Source organism: Seriola aureovittata, chromosome 10 (genome assembly GCF_021018895.1).
Source record: "Seriola aureovittata isolate HTS-2021-v1 ecotype China chromosome 10, ASM2101889v1, whole genome shotgun sequence".
Classification (NCBI taxonomy): Eukaryota; Metazoa; Chordata; class Actinopteri; order Carangiformes; family Carangidae; genus Seriola; species Seriola aureovittata.
In genome coordinates this window covers 16312501-16336301 of record NC_079373.1, presented here as the reverse complement: position 1 = coordinate 16336301, position 23801 = coordinate 16312501, and the positions used below count along the sequence as shown (strand labels likewise).

General features: G+C 41.5%; 2 protein-coding genes across 7 annotated transcripts; one reads left to right on the top strand and one right to left on the bottom strand.

Moving 5' to 3' along the window:
* The first annotated feature begins 506 nt into the window (after positions 1-506).
* On the top strand, positions 507-17963 carry LOC130176461 (ELKS/Rab6-interacting/CAST family member 1-like). 6 transcript variants are annotated; one of them, XR_008828869.1, is made up of 21 exons: positions 507-675; positions 2070-2833; positions 2976-3164; positions 6036-6327; positions 7031-7158; positions 7313-7387; positions 7473-7628; positions 7753-7920; positions 8223-8390; positions 8538-8675; positions 8811-8951; positions 9191-9331; positions 9482-9675; positions 10392-10403; positions 10903-11038; positions 11132-11263; positions 12243-12403; positions 12652-12799; positions 13298-13393; positions 13656-13735; positions 14492-14630. XR_008828869.1 is itself a non-coding variant. In XM_056387573.1 (21 exons), the coding sequence occupies exons 2-21, from the start codon at positions 2288-2290 to the stop codon at positions 15007-15009; spliced, it is 3345 nt and encodes a 1114-aa protein (XP_056243548.1). In that variant the 5' UTR covers positions 507-675; positions 2070-2287; the 3' UTR covers positions 15010-17963. The 6 variants fall into 6 exon arrangements, 4 of the variants coding, with proteins under 4 accessions (XP_056243548.1, XP_056243547.1, XP_056243550.1 ...); XR_008828868.1 differs by having other exon boundaries at positions 7310-7387; XM_056387573.1 differs by lacking the exon at positions 13656-13735 and adding an exon at positions 14872-17963 and having other exon boundaries at positions 14492-14677.
* A 1507-nt stretch (positions 17964-19470) lies between these two features.
* On the bottom strand, positions 19471-22109 carry LOC130176951 (F-box/LRR-repeat protein 14-like). Its single transcript, XM_056388400.1, has one exon. It carries the CDS (start codon positions 21505-21507, stop codon positions 20296-20298), a length of 1212 nt encoding a protein of 403 aa, XP_056244375.1. The 5' UTR covers positions 21508-22109; the 3' UTR covers positions 19471-20295.
* Between the last annotated feature and the right edge of the window lie 1692 nt (positions 22110-23801).

Genomic DNA, 23801 nt, shown 5'->3' with positions numbered 1-23801 from the left:
TTATGAGCCATGACGTCTGCTCAATTTCCTTTATTTCGTGTACTGAAAAAAGAAAACAATCTGCAAGACCATTAGATTCTTTTGCAGCGACTATGTCGGTTTCACAGGTAAGCACTGCCCCCTGCTGGTATATGACATGGCATTTGTTTCCCCCATATAGTATTTCATCCAAAATGAAATGTTCACTGCTGAAGACAGTATATTTTCAGTGTCTAATTAATATTTTATTGTCAATTTCAGAGGAGGGTACTCTAAACTGAATAGTAATAAACTACATTTTCAATAGTGCCTGCTTACTGAATGTAATTCTGAAACACTCCAGAGTTTGACCACAACTTTAACCTCTCCCGTTATATTTACTCAAAGCTATGTATTTTTGTCAAAATGTTGGAAGGCCTGCTCCCTGCTACATCCTCGCACCGTAAATTCGTGGCCGCGCGTTTAAAATTCAAGCGTGGCGAGGAAGACCGCCGTGAACGCGCACAGTAGGCTTGACGTCACTGAGGCGCCCTGGCTCTCCTGAGCCGCTGGTACTGCTGGTAAAAAGATGGGAAAATCAGATAGACATCTATCGAGCAATTAACATAAAATGACCGTTTTTGCAGCAGATTTTCATCCACTTGACAGAGGATTCCTTGATGGCCGCGGTTTGAGCTCTACCAGACCACGAGAAAGGTAGTTTGTTTGGAGAGGTTTTCTCCACTGGCTATTGTGTTAGCGAGAAAAAATAGAGGTTCTGCTTGACCACATAAATTGGATGGACAAGCCTCCATATGTCACGTCGAGCTAACGTTAAATGTTATGTGTATTTGATATTTTAGCTCTTTCCTTCATATATAGTGGACTCACAGTTAGTTATGTGAAGCGCTGAATAAAGAAAACCGTAGCTTAAAATGAAAATCCGTTCAGTAGAGGAGGAGGAAAATGGATATGGTTTGATATGGGTGTCTCCAAAGCAGACCCTGTACGTTGTCGTAAAGATTTAGCAAAATGCTTCATTTCTGGTTTAATGTGTCACAATTTGACACCGCATGTAATGGACTTATCACATCAAATATGTAGCTATCTATCTCAGAGGCTATTATTTCTATTTGAGTTCATTTTTACAAGCTGGGAGATTTTTTTCCCTTACAGTGTCCACCATGGACCAATCCCATTTGCCTCCCTTGCTAGTTTTAATCCATAGCGTCAGCACATTGCAAAAAGGATTCATTTATTCAAGATTTAGTCCTCGGGCAAAATGTGTGTACACACGTCTCACGCATAAAGACAACAATTTGGGGATAACACGTAGTTAAAGGTAGAAATGTCAGCCTTTACTGTTAGCCGGTATGTTAACGTAACGTTAGCTGCTAGCAAGGCCACGCAGACTACCTAGTTAAATGGCTGTGGTTGAAATTCAATTAAAAACAAAATGCAAAACAGAGCACAAACCAGAATAGTCAGACACATTACCGTACGCAAAAGATACGTAAAGTGTAACTCTTTTAATGTTACATACTAACATTACGTCTCAAATGCTACTTACCAACAGGTACAACGTTACAGCATAACCTTTGATTAGGATAAACCTAAAATCTGTGGCTACAAAACTTTTCCAAATCCGTCCTCAAGGATATATGTAATAGGTCGATCAGTAAGGAATCTAGTAAAGGACCCTATCTGAGAAGAATGTTTGTTCTTGGACATGACTTTATAGAGTTACATAACTGTCTGTTTAGCAGGAAGGAATCCAGTAAATACAGTGAAACCTAAGCACAAAGTAGGCATCTCTACTCATCCTCATGGTGCTAAATGTTAAAAGGTGAACTTGAAATTAAATGTACTATTGCTCATTTGCTGGAGATGGATGGTGACCTCTTCAATGACCCCCAGTGGACTCTAGACTGTATGATAAAACCACTGGGCTGTTTGAAATAGGGTTCTCAGAGTTTGATGATGATTAAGTTGGGTTTCGATAATACTTTGTCAATTTTACATTTATCCAGTTGTCTTATTAATTTATAGAAGCTGCTTTATGTATGCTATTGTTATGCAATTTATAGGGTACAACTGTGTTTTCTTTGCAGGTTGGTGTCATAATTTGTAACGCTGGCTAGCTCCTGTTGGAAGAGGGAAGTCTTTTTTATCATGAACATTGTGCCGACCGTCTCCAGTTGAAGCAGGGTCACCGCCACATTTTCACACAATTGCTGAAAGTTACAACCACAAAAGCAGCAAGAATATAACAGACACTCAAGGTCATATTCAGTTTTGCAGTCAGCTCAATTCTTCTATTTCGCAGAAGATGTATGGTAGTGCCCGCTCTGTTGGCAGAGGGGATGCCAACCATAGTGGAGGAAGAGATGGAGGTGGCACTGGCAATCAGGGATCTGGCCGTTCTCCTCGCCTTCCCCGCTCTCCTCGGATGGGACACCGTCGCACCAACAGCACCGGAGGCAGTGGAGGTGGACCTGGAGGACCAGGAGGCAAGACCCTTTCCATGGAGAACATCCAGTCCCTCAACGCTGCGTATGCCACCTCAGGCCCAATGTACCTGAGTGACAATGAGGTTGCTATGGCAGGGGACCACCTTCCCAAAAGTGGCGGGACTGTGACGACCATGGGTAGACAAAGGGTGACATATGGGTCGAGGGGCAGCAGCAGCGGAGTGGTGGCTGCTAGCACCCCCAACATCTCCACCTCAGTGCCTGCCAATGCTGTGTTGCCAGCAGGCATGATGGCGGGTGATGCTCTAGCTTTTGGGGACCACCACATGGCCTCCACTGTGCCCCATTCTCTGAGGCAGGCCAGAGACAATACCATACTTGACCTGCAAGCTCAACTTAAAGAGGTATTTTGATGATTTTTTCTACCAGTTTCAAGATTTTCTCTATCAAAGATGTGGAAAATTTTGAGGCTAACTTGCCCAGTTTGACAGACCATATACCTGTATCCAGTATTTACATGCTACTCTTTTTATTCTGCTTTCTCAGGTTCTGCGTGAGAATGAGATGCTGCGGCGGGAAGTGGAAGTTAAAGAGAGCAAACTCAGTTCCTCCATGAATTCTATCAAGACCTTTTGGAGTCCAGAGTTGAAGAAGGAGCGAGCTCTCAGGAAAGATGAGGTTTCTAAGATCGCTGTCTGGAAGGAACAATACCGTGTGATTCAAGATGAAGCACAAGTGAGTGTTCCCATATATTTGTTTGAAGAGATTGCATAGATAAGTTTGTCTCAGAATTCCTGTTTCTGAGCTCGTCAACTAATTTTTCTCTATTTGAACAGAGTCATCAATCTGCCTGGGTCAGACATGTTGAACTGGAGAAATGCATTTCACAGTGTGTCAGCTTTAGTGCAAGCATGTTTCTCTCCCTCTTTCTTCTCTCTCTGCATAGGTTAGAGGCAGTTTTTGAACATCTAGTTAATCCTCTTATACGCAGCTATATGCTCATGCTTAATAGATGAAAGAGGCCATAAATCTAATGGCTGCATTAGCATCTCTGTATGTTTCAGAAATTGCTGGATGTGGTGAACAGGATAAAAATGTGGAGAAATTGCAAATTTAACACTAGGTATATGTGCCGTATTTTAACATCTACAGAAAATAAGAAATCAACTTAAGAATGATGTTAAAATGATCTTCAGTCATGGGTAAAAGTAATAAAGGCACACTTGTGAACAGCACTTTTTATTTAGTATTTTAGTTATGTGCCTTTCAACAATATTGAAAAAAGTTATTTTCTGGTGTATCATGTGTTTTGGACACAGGTGATGTACCATACATTGAAGTGGAAAAAAAACAAATACATGATTTGTCCTTCAACGGAAAGCCATACCAAAACTACAAAATTCACTTTTTCTCATAGATTGAAATACAAATACATGTGCTGAGAGGAGACAGGGTTTAGATGGAAGAAGAACACTTACAAGAGTGACAGTATCTGTGTGCTATGTATGTGTGATTGCTTTTATAAAATTACAAGATTTTATTAATTTCCGCTTTAATTTTAGCTTTTTTGCTTTCTTTTTTTTTTTTCAAAATCAAAATTAAGTATGGAAAAGTAAACTGGACTTGTTATTGTACGTTGAATATGTGTTGCCATTCATCCAATTGGCTTCTTCATTTCTGATGTCAGGTGTGGAAACCCAGCACTTTCAAACACCTTGTATTTCCTATAATTTCTTCTGTGTCAGTTGCTCATCAGTCTTTCAGCCTACACACATGTGTAGACACTGTATGCACACATTTAACAAGTGAATACATACTCACAAAATCTATTTTTAAAACCTGCTGTATGTTGTGGAAACTGTGTAAATTAGGTTTCAGTAATGAAGAGGAATAGTCTTTGTTTTGCTGTGATTCTTAATGGATGGGCTGACCTGTATAATTTGCTGTTTTCACTCCTGCTGAGTCACAGAATCACATCGTGGACTAATTCCCAGTAATGCCTGACTTGCGCAGGGCAAATTAGTGGGTGCTGTAATTTAAAGATGTCAGCCTCCACCTCCCACGCCGGGCACACATGCCGCGGAAAGCATGGACACACACAGACACTCAAAAGGCATTTGATTAAGTATGGCTTCTGTTGAACTGCATGCACTCATTGAACATAGCTCCAACTGACTGTGCATACGTCCGCAGTTGTATGTTTATGTTCAAGCGTATGTGCAGTTTTGATACATTTCTGTGCTTGCTATGCTGATATGTTTGGCTGGCCACAGTGTTTCCAAATCCGAACTGCAAGGTATATTTCTCAGTCATCATCTGTGATAAGTGACTGCTATTACCTAGTGCGTGATAGTGTGAAATGGCTGTCATCTTCCTTTTCCTGTTAAAAAAGCTCAGATACTCGCCTAATAATCATCAGTTATTTCTTGTTAAATACTCCTTACCACATGGATTAAACATCACATTTATCATAGGATGTTGTGAAATACTAATGGTTCATCAGCTGATACACAGTAGTAGTGATGTTAGTGCAGCAGTAGAAGATTACAATGATAAGATGGGGAGAATAAATAAAAAGGAAGCACGTATCACACACAGCATCTTTAACATTTTAACTTGTATACAGTTTGTCCAGTGGTGTGGATGCTCTGTAGCAGAGGTTTTGTTTTGTTAGGAGCTGTGACTGACTGTTTAGATCAGTTAAGTAAGTGCATCACATCTCCTATGCTTTGTGCTCTCTCTCAAACACCTGACTGTTATCTCTCCTCAGGCAGAGAGTGAGAATATAGGAGGGGAAGGGAGAAGGTGTGTGTGTGTGTGCGTGCACACGTGTGTGTGTGTGTGTGTAACCATGTGTGTTCGTGCATGCATCTGGCTGTGTGTGTGTTTGAGGGTGGATCGGTGCAGTCACAGCAGTGAGTCAGCCTTAGTCACGGGGTGGAGAAGGTGATGGAGAGGGAGGGTTTGTGAGAGGAGAGGTGAGAGTATTGGAGGGAAGAGATAGGGCGAGAGCAGGCAAGGTAGATGAATAGTGTGTGAGGAGGAGAGCAGTGTGTGTGCCGGTGGAGGGAGAACGAGAGAATGACAAAGGAAGGAGGAAAGGGAGGGGGCAGGAGGAGGAGGACGGAGAGAAACGAAGGCAGACACTGACTTCTCTCTTTGTTCCGTCGTCTGAAAACGCTCACAGCTGGTTCAGACCAGAGTGTAACACAGCCTTGTGTTACTGTCTCTCAGCAACCCTGCCAAGTGTCCGTGGCGTCAGATGCCACAAACAATGCAATACTATACTGGGCTGATTGTGTTTCACCACTTGTATTTGTCTGGGCATGAAATGTAACACTGTCCGCAAAGCCCGGCTATTGGGGGTGCATCTGTCAGGGCACTGCTACGTTTTCAGTCATGATTAGAGGCTGATTTTTAACAAGATGTAACACAATATTATTCCAGGATCCATTATATAAACAAATACACAAACCCGTGTGTCATTCAAATAATTAATATATTTCTTCACCACATCTACCCCTGTGTAAATAATTTTGTAATAAATGCGAGCAAACAGAGAGAAGAACAAATTAATGTTAACAAATGTCTCTTATTTGTCTCTAGCATCTCCAGATGACTGTTCAGGCTCTCCAGGATGAGCTGAGGATCCAACGGGACCTGAACCAGCTGCTGCAGCAAGATCCCGCCAGCCAAGGCCGGGACCTGGCCCTGACATCTGAACCGACAGAGGAAAACTACCGGCGGCTACAGGCCGAGCATGAGAGGCAGGCCAAAGAGCTCTTCCTCCTAAGAAAGACCCTGGAGGAGATGGAACTGAGGATTGACACACAGAAGCAAACCCTGGGAGCCAGAGATGAATCCATTAAGAAACTTCTGGAGATGCTGCAGAGCAAAGGTAGTTTTGAGCTCCAGGAGAGTAGCAAAGCAACAGGTCTACAGGTTTTCTTCTATTGGCCAATAGATTCTGCTTCCTTTTTTGGGGGGGGGGGGGGGGGGTTAAACAGAGTTTGCTGGTCTTCCTGTTGACTTTATATAATACTTTTCTCCCACAAACATTTTGGGTATCAATAGTTTTTGTTCTCAGACCATCACTTTAAGTGGATGTGGTTACTGCTTACTTGTTCCCCCTCATCTCAACCTAAGGCATTTCCCCTGTTGTCCCAATATGGGTTTCTTTTCTCCATAAACTGACCACAATGCATTCTTTAAAAACCCAAGCATGCTTCTGAGGCTGCAAAACATTCAAGGACTCCATGAATAGGTGTCTCTCAGAATAATTGCATGTTATAGTCTTAGGGCCCAAAATACTTGGAATGTCATTGGAATATGCAGGACTATGAAGAAACCTAAAACCAATTTAAACCCCATGTCTTAGATAAACAGAATGGTAAATAAAATAAAAACACACTGACAAATAAATTAAATTCAGTATGCCATTTGGTTATTTGGTCTCAGCTCCCGTGTTAGTCGGTACAAAGTTAACCACATGGCTTATGATGCTCAAGTTGTTTGTTATAAAGACCTGAACTTTCAACTCCATGAACATGTTTTTTACGTACTTCATTGTCGTAACCAGGTTGCTATGTTTGTTTTGTCAGGGCCATCTGCAAAGGCATCAGAGGAGGATCAGGAACGGACCAGGAGACTGGCTGATGCAGAGATGCACAGGCATCACCTTGAGAGTTTACTGGACCAGAGAGACAGAGAGATTACTGCACTAAGAGAGGTAATGTCGAATACAACCATGGGGGATACGTATATAGCAGTCTGTTTCTATGGTTATGTTATTGTGGTTACGTTATTTTGTTTATTGTCTGCTCAGAAACTAAATACTGTAGTTTATCAATACAAGCAACTTACAGTTTCTTTTGACCCAGCAGGAGCTGCACCGCCGGTATGAGGGAACCCCCGAGTCCACCAAAACTAAGGCTCTGCAGACTGTCATCGACATGAAAGTGAGGATTTAGATAGAGCGCTGTGTGTGGTGACATATGGGGTGTGTGCATGCTACATGAGTTAACTCCTCTTCATCACCCCCAGGATGCAAAAATCAACTCAATGGAGCGGAGCCTGAGGGACATGGAGGAGGAACTGCTGATGCTGAAATCCAATGGACTTCTTAGCTGTGAGGAGCGTCAGGAGGAGATGAAGCAGATGGAGGTTTACCGCAGCCACACCAAGTTCATGAAGAACAAGGTCAGAGATAATATGAGATTTAGTTTTACTGAACTGCTGTAATTCTGCATTACCTCACATATCTATCTATGTATCCCCATCTCTCCCTCTTCCTTGTTTTCCCCCTCTGACTTTTCTTTTTCAGATGGAGCAGGTGAAGCAGGACCTCTCCAGGAAGGACACTGAGCTGCTTGGTTTGCAGACCAAGCTGGAGACACTCACCAACCAGTTCTCAGACAGCAAGCAACACATTGAAGTCCTCAAGGAGTCTCTCACTGCCAAGGAGCAGCGAGCTGCTATCTTACAGACAGAGGTACAGCAGATACATATCTTTACACTTTATATGCCCAGTGGACTAGAATAGCTATACAGCACTTTAAAGGGTATATACTTTGTGTAGTGAGTGTAGAGACTTGTTCCTCCTACTTTGGAATGATTGTACTACAAATAAATGCACAGAAGTTATGCTAACATTTGTTAACATAAGTTTAATCTTAACAAAGTTTTACGGTTTTCTTTGCTTTTTCCCACTTTTTAAAAAAACATTTTTTAAATTTGTGAGAGACACAGTTATGGTTTGTGGCAGTTGTAAATTGTCTGCCTTTTCCTGGCCAGGTTGATGCCTTGCGCCTGCGCTTGGAAGAAAAAGAGGCAACTCTGAATAAGAAGAGCAAGCAGATACAAGAAATGTCAGAAGAGAAAGGCACACTCAATGGGGAAATCCACGACCTCAAGGACATGCTGGAGGTTAAGGAGCGCAAAGTTAATGTGCTGCAGAAGAAGGTGATTTGGACTAAGAGCCATTTAAAAGATCGTGTGTTGAGTTTGTTGGGTAAAATGGCCACAAAGATACATCCATCATGTCACAGCATGTGTCCTGTGGTTGTTGTTGTTTATTTTGAGTGATGGTTAGTTGTGATTGCTCTGCAGATTGAGAACCTACAGGAGCAGCTCAGGGACAAGGAGAAGCAGATGAGCAGCCTGAAGGAAAGAGTAAAGTCTTTGCAGGCAGACACTTCCAACACTGACACTGCTCTAACCACACTTGAGGAATCTCTTGCAGAAAAGGTGAATTTATGTCTGCGCAAAATCTGACTGGTGCCTTAGCAAATTTGAGTTTGTACTTATTTGTGTTCATTTGTAGCAATGCACATGTGTTAGTTATGTTTGTAAAGTAGGTTTGTTTCCTCTACCTCCACCTAGGAGCGCATCATTGAGCGTCTAAAGGAGCAGCGAGACAGAGACGACCGGGAGAAGACGGAGGAGCTTGACTGTAACAAGAAAGAACTGAAAGAGTTGAAGGAGAGACTGAGCTTACTGCAGGGAGACCTGTCAGACAGAGAGGTGAGAAACGGCTTCAAAAACACAAGTTCACAAACACAGGCAAACTCTTGTATACTGTGACTTTTTTTTTTTTTTTTTTTTTTCATTAGTCCCACTTTTACGATGAGTCATGGATGCCAGTATTAGATTTAATGTATTTTCAGTCTCCTCAGTCCCATGCTCTGGTAGTTTGATACGCTGAAACAGGTTCATCTCTACTTTTATACTTATGCCGTGTATGTGGGTGTATGTATGTGCAGACCTCACTGTTGGACCTGAAGGAGCATGCATCATCCTTGGCCTCCTCAGGGCTGAAGAAGGACTCAAAACTCAAGAGTCTGGAGATCACTCTGGAGCAAAAGAGGGAGGAGTGCCTCAAACTGGAGAACCAGCTTAAGCGAGTAAGATGCTTTACATAGAACAATCAGCCAGGATGTGACAAGCTCAACACAATACAGTCCCACTTAGTTTTTATTAGTTTTCTGATCTCTGCCCACTAACCCTGAAAGGGACTACAGCTGATTTCTAACCTGCATCTTGTCCTCTGTCAGGCTCAAAATGCAGCCCTGGAGGCTCAGGCTAACACTGAGCTGGCCGAGCGCATTAGGAACCTTGAGCAGGAAGTGGCCCGCCACAAAGAGGATTCTGGGAAAGCCCAGGCTGAGGTGGACCGCCTACTGGAGATTCTTCGGGAAATGGAGAATGAGAAGAATGACAAAGATAAAAAGATCAGTGAGCTGGAGAGGTGGGTGAAAACATGCATGTGAACTACACCTGAAAGATGTGGACTTCACTCTGTACTGTTTGCTCAAACTTTACCATTTTCTCTATTCAGTAATTAATGAATGTTTGTCAGTTTTATGTGCTGGGGGTTTCTGATTGTTAACCCTGAAATAAGTATTGTAGTCTTAAATGTTCACAATGTAGAGACTGTGTTGTGTCTCATAGAAATTCTGAGTCTTTTATGGACTTTTTTTTTTTTTAATTGTTCGGCAGCTGAGCTTTCTGGTATCTGTTACCATCCCTGCTAGCTTGGATTTGTGACCACTGTTCCTCTTAAGTGATGCACATTTTCCTTCAGTGACTTCATGTCACCTTGGAGACCGTTGCCCCTGGCACACTAAATGGTGGATTTTAGTGTAATTCGGCCAACTGCCATTTGACATTTTAGCGGCATTGCTTTGAAAGCTGATGTGGTGAATGTTACAGCTACAGTAATTGGAATAAGCAAGCTGTCTTTCAAGTAGTGTTTCCATGACTCTCGTCTTATCCTTGTATGTGGTGAATTTTGTGACCTTGTAACATCAGATTTAAAGACACTAAATAATCATAGAGCTGATGTGTATGAGGGCTCCCCTCTTTCTCTCTTTTTTCTTCATATGTGCTCATCTTCCTGGTCTGAGTCTGTTTTTCTCTTTACCGCTTTCTTGTCTTTACAACGGAAATCTCTCACCCTACCAGTTTGGCCTCCAGGTTAGTATTTGCTCTTTTTCTCTCTCTCCCCCTGACATCGTTTTACTCTTTGTCTTCTTCTCACATTTCTCTTCCTTTGTTTCTCTTCACCTCTTGCCTCTCCTTAGTATGTGGTGCTGCAAGCAATTGCCTTATCCTGACATATTGAACTCTTTTTCTTTTGCCTTTCCCCTGCTCATGCTCATTTTTCCTCTTTCGCCTTTTTATTGTTCTCTTTCACCCTGAGTCAAATCTGAGATTGACTCTTTGCAGGGCTGTCAATTCTTGCCAAAGCAAGCCTATAAGGCTATGTTTGTGACTGTCGTGTGTTTTTAAAACAGTTTTTGTTAGATGGAATTACATATCTGGATCCCTCTATTTAAAACAATTTATTTTTCACTTTTTCCCCAAAATCATTTGGAATGATAAATGTTACATTTATGTCAATTAGGGCCATAGACTGACTTGTACATTTACATAACTTCTAACTCCATCCATGTATCCCATGGTGTCCTTTTAGGCAGATGAAGGACCAGACGAAGAAGGTGGCGTCTCTTAAGCACAAGGAGCAGGTGGAGAAAAGCAGGAACGCTCGACTCATGGAGGAGGCTAGAAAGAGGGAGGACAATCTGTCTGAGAGCTCCCAGCAGGTGAAGGTAAGGCTTGTGTGTGGATCACTTGGACTGTATGTACCTTGCAAAAACATTTGCATTCTCTGGCACTGATCTCTTTCTGGTCCTGTCCCGAAGGACACTCTGCGTCAGAAGACGGAGCGTATAGAGGAGCTGGAGGAGGCCCTGAGAGAGAGCGTTCAGATCACTGCTGAGCGAGAGATGGTGCTTGCACAGGAGGAGGCTGCCAGGTCACTGCAGGAGAAACAGGTACACAACCCCCCCGAAACACACGCATGATCATGACAGAGCAATATTAATCAAGCCACAGCATCAGATCTACAGTTCATGCGTATCTCAACACGTCTATATACAGATATCAAAAACCTTCATATACTGAGATTCTTTCTCCCTCACCTTTTTGCTGCCATTGTGGTGTTTCTCATCCCCTCTTCACCTCCCTCCTCTCTTCTGGCCTCCTCCTCTTTCTCAGTTCTTTTATCTTTGCTTGTCGTTTTCTCTCGTTTTCTCTCTGCTACACACTGCCTCTCAGAAGCACTCACTCAAACCAATGCATGAGTCCAACCTCGCCCACTTTAAGTGGTCTAAGGTATGATCCCAGTATGTGTGACCTCCATCAGTGAGCAACAACGCTTACATGGGGTGGACACAATAACGGCAACACCTCTACAATTCATGCAGTCCCATGCAATAGCCCTTCCATAAACATGTTTGTGAAGTTTGGTCATTTTTGGGGCCCTTGAGTTTGATTGATGTTGGACTACATGTCTTTGCAAAGTGTTTCCCTTGTTTCCAGCCCATGTAAATTTAATGTTATTTTGTTTACCTGTTGTTTGCTTATGAAACATGCTCATTAATTGGTTTGTTCATATGCCAAATAGCCAATAACATTGATCATTTGGGGATGAATTATTCACTCTCATTCAGTTACCTGTGATAAAAGTATGTATTGATATGGAATAGAGGAATTCTTGTCCTTTTTTAAGTAAATAACAGGTAAATTAAATTTAGTGCTGTAATTTAAAGGTACTTGTTTTATAGTTGACCCCTATTCCTTCCCAAAAGCCCACATGAATCATGCCCCTGCCTCTTATTAGAGCAGTTTATATTGGCAAATCCTTAAAGTCTTTTCTTGAAAAAAAGCCCCCTGTTTTCACTGATGGATTTAGATCATCTGTTCTTACTGTATTCATGATTGAATTGTTTGTGTATGTGTGTGTGTTCCCAGATGGAGGAGCTACTGGGGGCCATGGAGAAGGTGAAGCAGGAGCTGGAGTCTATGAGGGCCAAGCTGGCCTCCACCCAGCAGTCTCTGTGTGAGAAAGAGGCACACCTCACAACCCTGCGAGCTGAGCGCAGGAAACACCTGGAGGAGGTGCTGGAGATGAAGTAAGACACACACACACACACACACACACACACACACACACACACACCACACACACACACACACACACACACACACACAGTTGGATGGAGTATACCCTAGATTATTGATTGCTACCTTCATCATGTAAAATGTCATCCAATTCTGGCCTTCTCCAGCTGGCAGGATGATTTTGTGCAATGAATTATAAATGATGATTGAGCTATTTACTTGTGGTAAAATGCCATATTGTTTCATCCCTACCTTACAGGCAGGAGGCGCTGTTGGCTGCTATCAGCGAAAAGGATGCTAACATCGCCCTTCTAGAGTTGTCCTCCTCTAAGAAGAAGAAGACCCAGGATGAAGTGGCTCTGCTGAAGCGGGAGAAGGACAGACTGGTACAACAGCTGAAGCAGCAGGTAAGGGAGGGGTCTTCTGCAATCCACTGAGGGGGAATACACAACTAAGACGTCACATCAGTTCAAGCCTAACTATGATCAAACGCCTTCATGTCATTTCTGTTTCTCTCTCCTGCATGTCTCACACATGATGTGTTCACCAGTGAAGAACAGAGTACAGGGATAGAGTGCCCAGCTAGACGAAATTTTGGAAAGAAGTGTGACTTTCCACAGTAGTTTGTGTAACCAGCAGGCACACTGCACAATTACATGCCAGATACCAGTAAAATATGTATAGACCCATATGATTATCTGACTTCTTGTACTGCTGGACACTGTTCTTGGCTATAACCACACCCCCAGATTTCTGAATATGGTAAAATGTTATTATAAAAGATGCAAACGCTGACCAAAACTACAAAAATAATTTGTCATCATGTCAATTTCCTGCTCTTTCTTCCCTCTCTTCTTCATGTCAGAGAAGTGTTTGTTTTAATCCTCACTGTCTTTAATTTACAGACTCAGAACAGGATGAAGCTGATGGCAGACAACTATGAGGATGACCATCTGAAGACTGCCCCTGACCAGATGAATCACAAACCCTCTCCAGATCAGGTAGCCTACCTTAACCACCAATTAGCTGGATTATGTTTTTATTTCATGCTTAACAGCTTCTCTAAAATTTCTGCAACTGACTGGTTAACAAGGTAATGTCTGTTGTAACAAGGCACAGAACTGATTCATGCTCTGAAGGGAATTACAATGAAATGAAATGAAATGGAAATTTTCTTTTGTCGTTTTTTAACTTTTTGTCTATAAACGCACTAACCAAATGTTCCTTTCTAATGCTGCGATTGGCTTACCATGTGGCTAACAGGATGATGAGGAGGGTATTTGGGCGTAGCCAACCTTTTGCCCTCCCCCTCTCTCTCTCTCTCAGCCATTTTGTTCAGAAGGGTGAGCTCGTGTGAAAAGCCAGACCTGTCGCACCTTTCTTCATCGTTGCTCTGCGGCACGTTTACTTGTCTTCCATTCATTTGTGGTTTTCTTTTCGTCTCGTGTCATTCCTCTTTTCTTAATGTTGATGGTCATTGTCATCGTTATTTTGTCGTTCTGTGAGAGCAGTTCTCACCACTCATCCCGTGCTTTAACACTGGTCATGGTATTGCCTTTTAATGGCTTAAGGGATAAGGATCAGTGGTGTGTGTGTTTTGTGTGTGATTGCATGCACAAGCTAAGAGGATGAGATGGTTTTGATTCTGGCTCAGTCTCATCACCTCAAATTAAAGCATCTTAGCTTTGCATGCCAATGCTCTAACACTAATGAATGGCTGCTCACATTTTGACTCACACGAACAGGTGTTGCACTGTACAACATAATCAGAGGTAGAGTAAGTCACTTTGTAAGACACTTTCTTGAGCTGCACATACATAAATAACATGCATACATATGCTAATAATGTACCTGAGAAGGTTGGCTCTAATGTGAGATGGTGATGCGTTCATAAGCATGCATGCAGTTGATGCTCTGTTTTTCTCTCAAGAAACTAAACTTTTTCTGTTGTTGTCATGCAAACATTGTCTTGTGCTTGGGTCTGTCATTGTTTTCAACCATTGAAATGGGAGCTTAACTCCCCTTTTGTTATTGCGTAATCTGAAGAAAATTATTTTTTTCTTATCCTTTCCTTCTATCCCTCGCCCCACTGCCTGCAGATGATACCCCCTCTTCTAGCCCTGTCCCAGAACCGCAGTAAGCTCAAGCTCTACATCGCCCACCTGACAGACCTCTGCCATGACCGGGACCCCAGCATCCTCAGCCAGCTCACGCCACCCTCTCACTACCACCACAGCGACCCCGAAGACTGGGAGGAGGAGCTCCAGAAGATGAGTGTCGAACAGGTAGTGGAGGAGCTCTCAGTTGCTCTCAAGTAGTGATTCTTGTGTATGGGGTTTTCCGCTTTCAAACAAACAGATGTAAATATCCCCAAAATATGCTTTACTTTTTTTTTTTTTTTTTAACCATGCAGAAATTCGTTGATGGTTGGATTAAAATGCATTTAAAAAGAAACTAATTTATGCTCTGTTCCCTCCAGTTGGAGCGGGAGTTGGAGGTGTGTGAGAAGGAGAGCGGAGAGCTGCAGGAGTACGCCAACTCTGTTCTCCAGCAGATCGCTGACTACTGCCCTGATATCCTGGAGCAGGTTGTCAATGCTCTGGAGGAGTCGTGCTGACAGCTCTGACATCAGACACAGCCTGGCTGACTACTGGTCTTCACATAACCTGTAGCTGAGCCCACGTGCCCCTACCTCCACCCAATGAGGCTCCAGGAAAGAAGGGAGTTATGAAGGAAGGAAGAAAGCGGGGGCATTATCTCAACCCACTGAGCTCTAATTCTTTGTTCCCCTCATCCACCCTGGAACAAACTTTCATGACCCCTGAGTGCTTTCCTGTCTCATGTGTCAGGCCTGCAAAAATCGAATTAGGGATGTTCACAAAGTCTGTCAAAATGCTGTTAAATATGTCACTTGGGGCAAATATCAGATTACTCACTTTAAACCGAGGCCTGCTCATTTAATGATGGCCACGTCAGATGGTGGAGTCGCAGTAAGAAGAGAAAAACTAATGTGCACACCTAGACATTTGTCAGGCGGGCAACAGCATGCTGGGGGTTAGTTAGAAATTAAATGTTTTACTCTTTTGCATTTGTGAACACACCAAATTAGATTTTTGATTGTAGGATACTTGCAAAAACATCATTGCACACCTGTAAGTCTGGGACAGGTGCGTTGGGAGAGAAAAGATTTCAGACGAAAGAAGCAAACTTCCGCACAAAGTCTTGGAGTATACTGCCAACCTTCCTCTCCCTAGACGGGGTCATTCACAGCAGGAATTGCCAAATCAAGCACAGTTACCTCACCTACTTCTATCTCAGTCTTTTACCCCTTAGATTCCTTTCACAAATGTTGTAAGTTTATAGGGGTAAATTTATTCTTCACATGGGGCAGGAAAGCACTTTTTGCCTTGGAGAACTGGGGAGCTGCTACATCTAGAGGGGAGCAGAGAGGAGCTGAGTTCAGTGTGTAAATCACGGAGCCATGTGGATGCTTGTTTTTGTGTTTTAGTCAGTGTTCTCTAAGCACTGGGTTGGAACCCAGTCACTAGTTAGAATACAGCTGCTGGTGGTCACTCATCACTTTTTAACCAAATAAATGCAGCATGTTCTCCAAATGTTTCCTCTCTGAGCTGCGGGTCTGTCCATGTAGCAAGGATTAGGTTGTAGGTACATTTTACAGTGTCATCTGTGGCTGGGTCATTGGCATGGGAGGGGGAACAAGGCCTGACCTTTGACACAGATCAAAGATCAGAATTTAGTTACACTAAGTTTTCAACAGACGAGAGAGAGGAGAAAAAAAAAAGAAGCTTTTTATTCTTGGTGACGTATTCATTTTTAGATGGTTTTGCACACAACGTCCACTTGTTTATGAGGTATGCAATGTTTCTTTTGAGAACGTTCTAGTGGCCTTGGAGCATGCACAGAAATCAGTACTGGACCTAAAAGCAGGGATATTTATTCCTCTGTAATATTGGTGCTAAGGCATGATGTAGGGAATTTTCGATGCGATCCACTGATCATTCAGTCTAATCCAAAGTTTCTATAGATGTTACTTAAAGCCCACCTGCTATTTTAGTTTGCAGACTGAATCATTGAAGAATACAAGCGATGCCCCTTTTTCTTGTGTTTTTCAGATCACTTACAAATGCAAGTGATGCCTCCTTTATTGTATTTTTTGAAATCTTCAGGGCTGAGGTTTTTAATTACTAAGTGCATCTACATTTACATTTACTTACAAATGAAAGTCACTTTTCAGCAGATTTTGACTTTTTAGATGAGTTTGTAAATAACGTGATATTTAACACGTACAGTGACTGAATAAAGGTAATTAAGTGGAAGGTGTTGTGCATTCTTTTAAAAAAAAAAAAAAAATCAGAAAAGTTACAAGCAGTGCAGTTGTCTTTTGTGTCCAATTTTGTCTTCAGGACAAAATGTGTGTGTTTGACAGTACTGCCATAACTTGCAGAAAGTCATGTTCTATAGAGATATATATATATATATATATATATATATAAATATCATACATATATATAAAAATGTTTACTGTATGGATATGCATTGAATGTTTGCACAGAATCTTGAAGAGCGAGCTGCTCTGAACAAAAAGACCGTTGAGTTAGTGTCCTCAAGAAACTGAGGAAAGAAGTGTTTAAAAAAAAAACAAAAAAAAAAACAACAACTTTTGTGTCAAAATAATGTGTGAACTACAAATGTTTTCAAACCGTGACTGTGTGATGGGAGAGTACTTTTCTTGCATTTATTTCTAATTGTCATTTTTTTAATATATTTTCACCACATGGTGATGTAAATGTATTATCCTGAGATTCCAGTGTTGTTGTCTTTTTTTTGTTTGTTTGTTTGTTTGTTTGTTTGTTTTGTTCTTCTTACCTGTTCTGTCATGGTCGATGTCAAAGGCAGATTGAGCCTGATGGATAAAAGGAAATAAGTCTCCAACCATTGTGGCCCCCCTGCTGTTATAAGAGGAACATAATGTTACAGAACAAATAGTTGAACACTGCGTCGGTATATGTCTAAAAATAGATGAAAGTTTTCTAACAAACTTCAGATGTGTGGTTGATTTACAGATACATTTGGGTGGGTGGATTTTCAAAGTGGACTAATAGCATGTCATACTGAAAACATAACACACTTCTGGTTTCGGAGGATGTTAGTCGGATGCTTGTTTTTGTACTTCTTATGTCAAACTTCTCTGAGCGACGGTTCATTTCTTTTCATTCCTAACCCCTTTACCTTTCACCACTGGGTTCAGAGAAAGAAGAAGGCATTTTTTAAGTGTTTTATTTCCCTTACTTTGGCCTGTGTGTCCCTGCCCTTGCCTTAATGTCTTGTCATCTCTTTTTCTCGACTCCTTATTGAGGAACACAGAGCTGATTAAGGGGCTTCTGTCAAGTTCATGGTATTAGTTTCTTTTCTTTTGCATTTGTACAAGAAATGTACTGCCTTCTGTCTCTTCGTGTTAAGAATCAAACTGTGTAAAAAGAAAGCAAAATAGACATGTTTGTCAGTTATTTGGATTTTGTATGTATGTAAATAAATAAATTATAAGCCTTGGTTTCTTGTTTAAGCTTCTTCTTTTTTTTTTCCAAATTACAGAAATGAAGACAGCACTTATAAGCTCCACCCAAATGTGTGAAAGCTTGGTTTGTTCTTTTTAAAGACATTATACCAAAAGGTATAATCTGACTCTTAAGTGGTGTTGGTATTTAAACCCATGTTTATCCTGTGCAAATACTTAAGCTCTTCCAGGAAGACCATTAGTAATCGTGGAATTGAAATTCTATATTGATTAATTGACCATAGACCTGCATATTTGCTATGTAAATATATTATTTAACTCCTCAGAGGCCAGTGTCATCTATACCCCTGGAGCTGATAGTCAGTATTCACATGTATCAAACCTTTACACACTTGCATTTCATCTGCCTTTAGTGTAAATGTGAGTGCAAGAAAAGTGCAAGAGTTCAAAATCCTATATGAGGAATATAAAATCATTTTGTTACAAATTTATGCAGTTTAATTCATTCAAGTGATTGTTGTTTGTTCGCAAAAAATAATTTTGGATCAAATCAGATGAAAACAAGACAATCTCATCACAAGGTCCATTTAGTAGCTGTTCTGGAGCTTTCATATAATCTTCCTGAGGAGATAGTTCGTCCAGTTGTCATGGGTTTGGAAATGTAGAACAGAACAGCAACTAAATGTTATTTCAGCTGACAAGAATATGAACTTCCAGTCTCAGGATGAAAACATATTTGGAAAATGGAACATGAACACTGTGCTTGATGTTTTGCCCGTTTGTTCGTATATCATCCAACCATGTCAGTGCAATGAACTGTGGGTTGTTTCCTCAAGCAATTAAAGCAGGATTGCTGACCTCAGAGAGGTGTGTATACAGGGCCCAAAATGTTTGCAGCAGAAACCTTAAAGCTCTCATCAGTATTATAGTCAGAACTGTGAGTCCTCACAAACTGAATGAGAGCATGCATTATAATGCGAGTAAGGAGACACTGGGGTCTTACTCAGGTATAACTAAGCAGGGTACATACTTGCCAAATACAGCTTTGAACCCAGGTGCTGAGATACAGTGGTGTATTGTCTGAAGTTTTTAGTGCCAGCAGGATTCAATTGGTACCTCTCTGTGTAAATGCATTTATCTTCAATACACCTTTTTTCATTCATAACATTATCCAATGTTTTAATATCAGTTTGTTAAATGTGTATGAGGTGTGAATTCACCTCAGCTGCACAAGCTGGTAAAATATGAGGTATTGATAATTGGTATTACCAGCTGTGAAGTGATTATGGATGATTATCCCAAGCTTAATTACATAATTCACTCTAGATTTCATTTAGCGGTAGCTTTCTCTAAAATACTATGCTTTTTAAAAAAAAAGAAGAAACTCGTCCGATTATCTTGTGCAGCATACACATAAGAACTTGGCTTTGATATTTCAAAATGGTACATTGAACTGCACAAACCTGACAGGCATAAGGTTATTATCACAACTCAAATAATAGTAGGTAAAACTCTTACAAATAACACAAAAATTTGACGAGATTGAAACATATTTGCCATCTTTATTCATAAATATCACTACTGTATGAATATAAAACAATCTTAAATTACTGCTTTTTTTAAACAAATACTCTGACACTATCATTGGAAGCTCCTCAGGAGAAAAACCACTGATGAACAGTTTAAGGTATTGCATATAGCCTTTGCAGCTGTTAATTACTACGCCTTACTGTAGTCTTGTTGATAAACCTTTGACAGAGTAGCATACTGGAACATCTGATACATACTTATTTCCTCAGGAATATGAAACATAGCCAACTATACATAGGTAAACAAAGACAGACAGGAGTGATCCACCCACTTCAATTTGAAGTACAATTTTGTCAACAACACTCATTCATTACAAAAAATATTGGTTACACAAGTAAAAAATACATCAGCCAAAAAAAACATTCTATCAAAACTTCAATCCAAGGTACTCCAGACTTTCTGTTAAGAGTTAAAATGCCTACCTATTATTCTGCAATGAGATTTTTTTTAAATATCAAAATCTCCATTGGTGTGTGAGTCACAAAAATATGCAAAGTAATCTAGTATTCAGCGATAGTAGGCACTCCTGTGTTTGATGGGTGAGGTAGCTAGATAGTAAGAACTGTACACTGGCTGAGATTTAACAATGCACCTCAAAAGGAGAGCACAAAACTGAAACAAAGTCAGAGTAAGAGTGGATATTGCAGCGGAGGTGAACAATATTCCAGTGATCAATGCTGAGCCCCTCTCCTTGTTTTTAGTCACAGTATAGAAGGTAAAATTAAGAAACCGAGCACTGTACACAATGAAACACATGTATACTAAATGGGAGGGCTTTCACCTCACTCTCTCACTCTCAGTCATCTGCCACAGTCCCAGGTTTAACACTTTAAGGCACGGGAGCTGTGTTATCCTCTCCAGACCTCTCTTGGTGATCTTAGTACAACCGTACAGATCAATTCCTGTCAGCTGGGTCAGGTGGTCGGCTATCAACTCCAACCCTTTGTCTGTGATTCTCACACACTGTCCGATGTTGAGAGTCTTGAGTTCATGCATCTGGCGTACCATCCTGTTAATGCCATCATCACTGATATGGCATGAACAAAGAGAGAGGGACTTGAGCTGATACAAGCCCTGGGCGATGTATGCCAGGCTCTGGTCCCCGATCTTATCACAGAAAGAGACATCAAGTCCAGACAGCCGGAGGGAGCCCATGGCCAGATGCATTATCCCTGTGTCACTGATGTTATCACAGGACCGCAGATTCAGGCTACACAGGTGGGTCATATGTGACAGGTGGATCATCCCTGCATCCGATATCCCTCCACAGAAGCTGAGGTTGAGCACTTTGAGCTTGTTTAGGCCCTTTGACACATGTTTGAGAGAAAGATCAGTCAGCTTCTGGCAGTCCTGCAAGGTTAACTTCTCCAGAGACAGGCAGCCCTCCGCAGCACTGCGGGTCATGCCAGACAGGTGACCGATGCCCACATCGGACACATGCCTGCAACTGCGCAGGTTAAGGCTCTTGAGTCTGTGCAAGCCCCAGGCAATGAGCAACAGGCCTGTGTTTGTGATATTGCTGCATCCCCCAAGTTCAAGCACCTCCAAGTTTTTGAGGTACTGGGCAATCCTGCCCAGGCTGGAGTCTGTGATCTGTTTACATAGACTGAGGTTCAGCACCCGCAGTGATGGGATGTCCTGCACAAAGGCATGTCCGAGTCCGTTGTCTGTGAGGTTGAAGCACCCACAGAGGTTAAGGCTTTCGATGTGCGGCATCCCTTGAATCACATAACTCAGACTTCGCCTCAGGCTGAGGATCTGAACTTTCTTGATCCCTCTGGTCTGCAGACTGGGGAACAGAGACGGGTTAGCCCGCCGCAGATGGAGCTTGGCTTCCACCCCCCTCCACACCGACTTGTGGTAGGACGCGTCTCTCCAGGCCGCGCACACTTGGGCTACTCTTCCTTTGTCTTTAACGTCCAGATAACTGAAAATAATGGCCAGGATCTCAGGGAAAAGGCACGATATATGTGTCTCCATTTCAAACATGGCTGCAGGTTGACTGCTTACAGCAGCAGAGGTTGCTTGTGGGCGACAATACTGTCGTAGTTAGCTCGCCGAAACTCTCCTGCAGAAGTTGTTGGCTGGCTCGGCGACGCTAGCTAATGTCAGCTAGCATACGGACAGGATAACTATAGCCAGTTAGCTTTGCGCGCAACGTATCAAAAATCCACCCATCTCACAGGAGAGAGGCTTACTATTAAACTCAATAAAATGATGGTACAAATGAACTACTAACGGCCAGTTCTTGGGTTGACAACGTGGACGCAGATGCAGGAAACTCCGAAAGGCAGTCTATTTACCTAGCGAGCTAGGCTAACGCTATTAGCTAACGTCGGCGTAGCGTTAGCATTAGCTGTCTAAACTTGTGAGCTTCAAAGACGAACAACCTCCTCGTCCAGTCTTTCCAAAACAATTTATTCTTCACTCCACCTCATCGCAGAGCGTATCCAAGAACTTTTCTGTTCGTAGAAACTTTCAGCTACAGAGCTGTTTCCTCGTACAAAGGTGACTGCCAGGCTCCTTTACCTTCAGAGGCATTTCCAGCAGCGTCGGAGCATCCCGGATCTCCACTAATGAATAAACCGACTCTGGTGGCTCAAAGCCGGTTCAGACACTGACCAGCGGCTCCTACTGGAAGTAGTAAGTATCGTTACTGTTGTTGCTGGCTCCATAATACAATTCTAATACAACTATCAATGACAACATTTGGCTGCATTAAAAATATAGAATTAAGTACTTCAGGTGCAAATTAGAACAATAAAGTGTGTTTATTGTCTGATTCATGTTACAAAGGCACCTGTTTACGGTTACAAACAGTAAACAGGTCAAATATGAATATGATTAAGTTACTGTATTGGAGCAAAGTACTAAAGAGATAGTAGCTGCATATGTGATTTCCTAAAACATCACCATTAATTTATTGTTAGAATATAACGAACATATAATCAATATTTAACCAGTTCAGTGGGTAAAAAGTTCTCAGACCACAACATTATTAGTCTTTTTAAAATCAAAACACAATGCTGATAGGCTTTTTCAGTTCACTTTATAACCTACTTATAAAGCTGAGAAGAGAGATGTTTGTATTAGTGTTTGTTCACTTTTGGGGAGACTTGAAAAAGATTCTCAAAGAGATGCCTCTCTGAATATTTGTATCCTTTGTGCTAACTTACCTTGAAACCAACCACTTTTGTTCCAAATTGCTCGATGTTTTACCCCATGTAATCCTTTCATTTATTATTTTTATGACAATAATTTTTGCAGTTAAGAAAATGAAAAAAACAAAATAAAGCAAAACAAAAGCAACAGGATGAACAAAAAAATAAAGACTGTTTAGTGTGTTTAATATAACTGTCTCTGTTGACTGTTAACAAATAAAAAATGATAAGTAATAATAAGTGTGTAAATAATAATAATAAGTGGACTGACATACAAAACCAGACATACAGGAAATTATTTTTAGCTATGTGTTTGTGTTACAATTCCTAAGCATAACATTTTTCTTTTTTAATTTGGGGTGAAAATTCATCAGTTTTGTGAGTTTCCACAGGCCTACACTGTGAGAGGATTTCAGGTGACTGCTAAATACTCCCAAGTGTTGAGAATATTAACAGAAAATGTTACTTGATTAATATATGTATTGATCACACATAGTATACACACAGTATGTTATTTTGGAACTAATGTGTCATTGATTGACCCTAATATAATGTAGTTATACCATCTTGACATGAAAAAAAAGTCCCCTCTAGAATTAAGTTGCATCATGCAAAAGATATGCAGCATAAATATTTTAGAGCAGTAATGTCTCTGCAGAAAACTATGTGCTCAATATTTTGCCCTGATTTAGAAAAAGGATCATATATTTATTGTTGGAAGTTTTTCACGGACCACTGGCAAAGAGAGAGGCTGACTCGTCCTCCAGATGCAGCTGAGAACAGTCTCTGTGAATCCTTATTCTAAAAATACTAAAATACTCACACATCCCGCATCAACCCAGAGAGAGACCCTTTTATTCAGAGGACTCTGCTGTGTCACCCGCCTCCCTCTCGAGTGCTACTTGGTGAAATGTCTTTAACCTGGCAGGATGCCTACAGTTACCGCAGCGAGACATTCACTGACCTGGTCAACTCTGGCTGCTGGGAGGACACGCAGGCTGTGCTTTGCAGTGATTGTTAGAGGTTCAGTGTGGATGAGACAAGAGAGGCAGAGTGGCACTGGGTCTTGTATACTCACACCAAGCATTAGACTGGTTACACATAAACAGTTATAAGAGATAA

What these genes read in the sequence shown, in the direction of transcription:
- LOC130176461 (XM_056387572.1), top strand. Translation starts at nt 2,288, where the DNA reads ATGTATGGTAGTGCCCGCTCTGTTGGCAGAGGGGATGCCAACCATAGT. An exon ending in GAGGAGGTGCTGGAGATGAA is followed by an intron (nt 12,404 to 12,651) that starts GTAAGACACACA and finishes CCTACCTTACAG; the next exon opens with GCAGGAGGCGCTGTTGGCTG. An exon ending in AGAAGATGAGTGTCGAACAG is followed by an intron (nt 14,678 to 14,871) that starts GTAGTGGAGGAG and finishes TGTTCCCTCCAG; the next exon opens with TTGGAGCGGGAGTTGGAGGT.
- LOC130176951 (XM_056388400.1), bottom strand. Translation starts at nt 21,507, where the DNA reads ATGTTTGAAATGGAGACACATATATCGTGCCTTTTCCCTGAGATCCTG.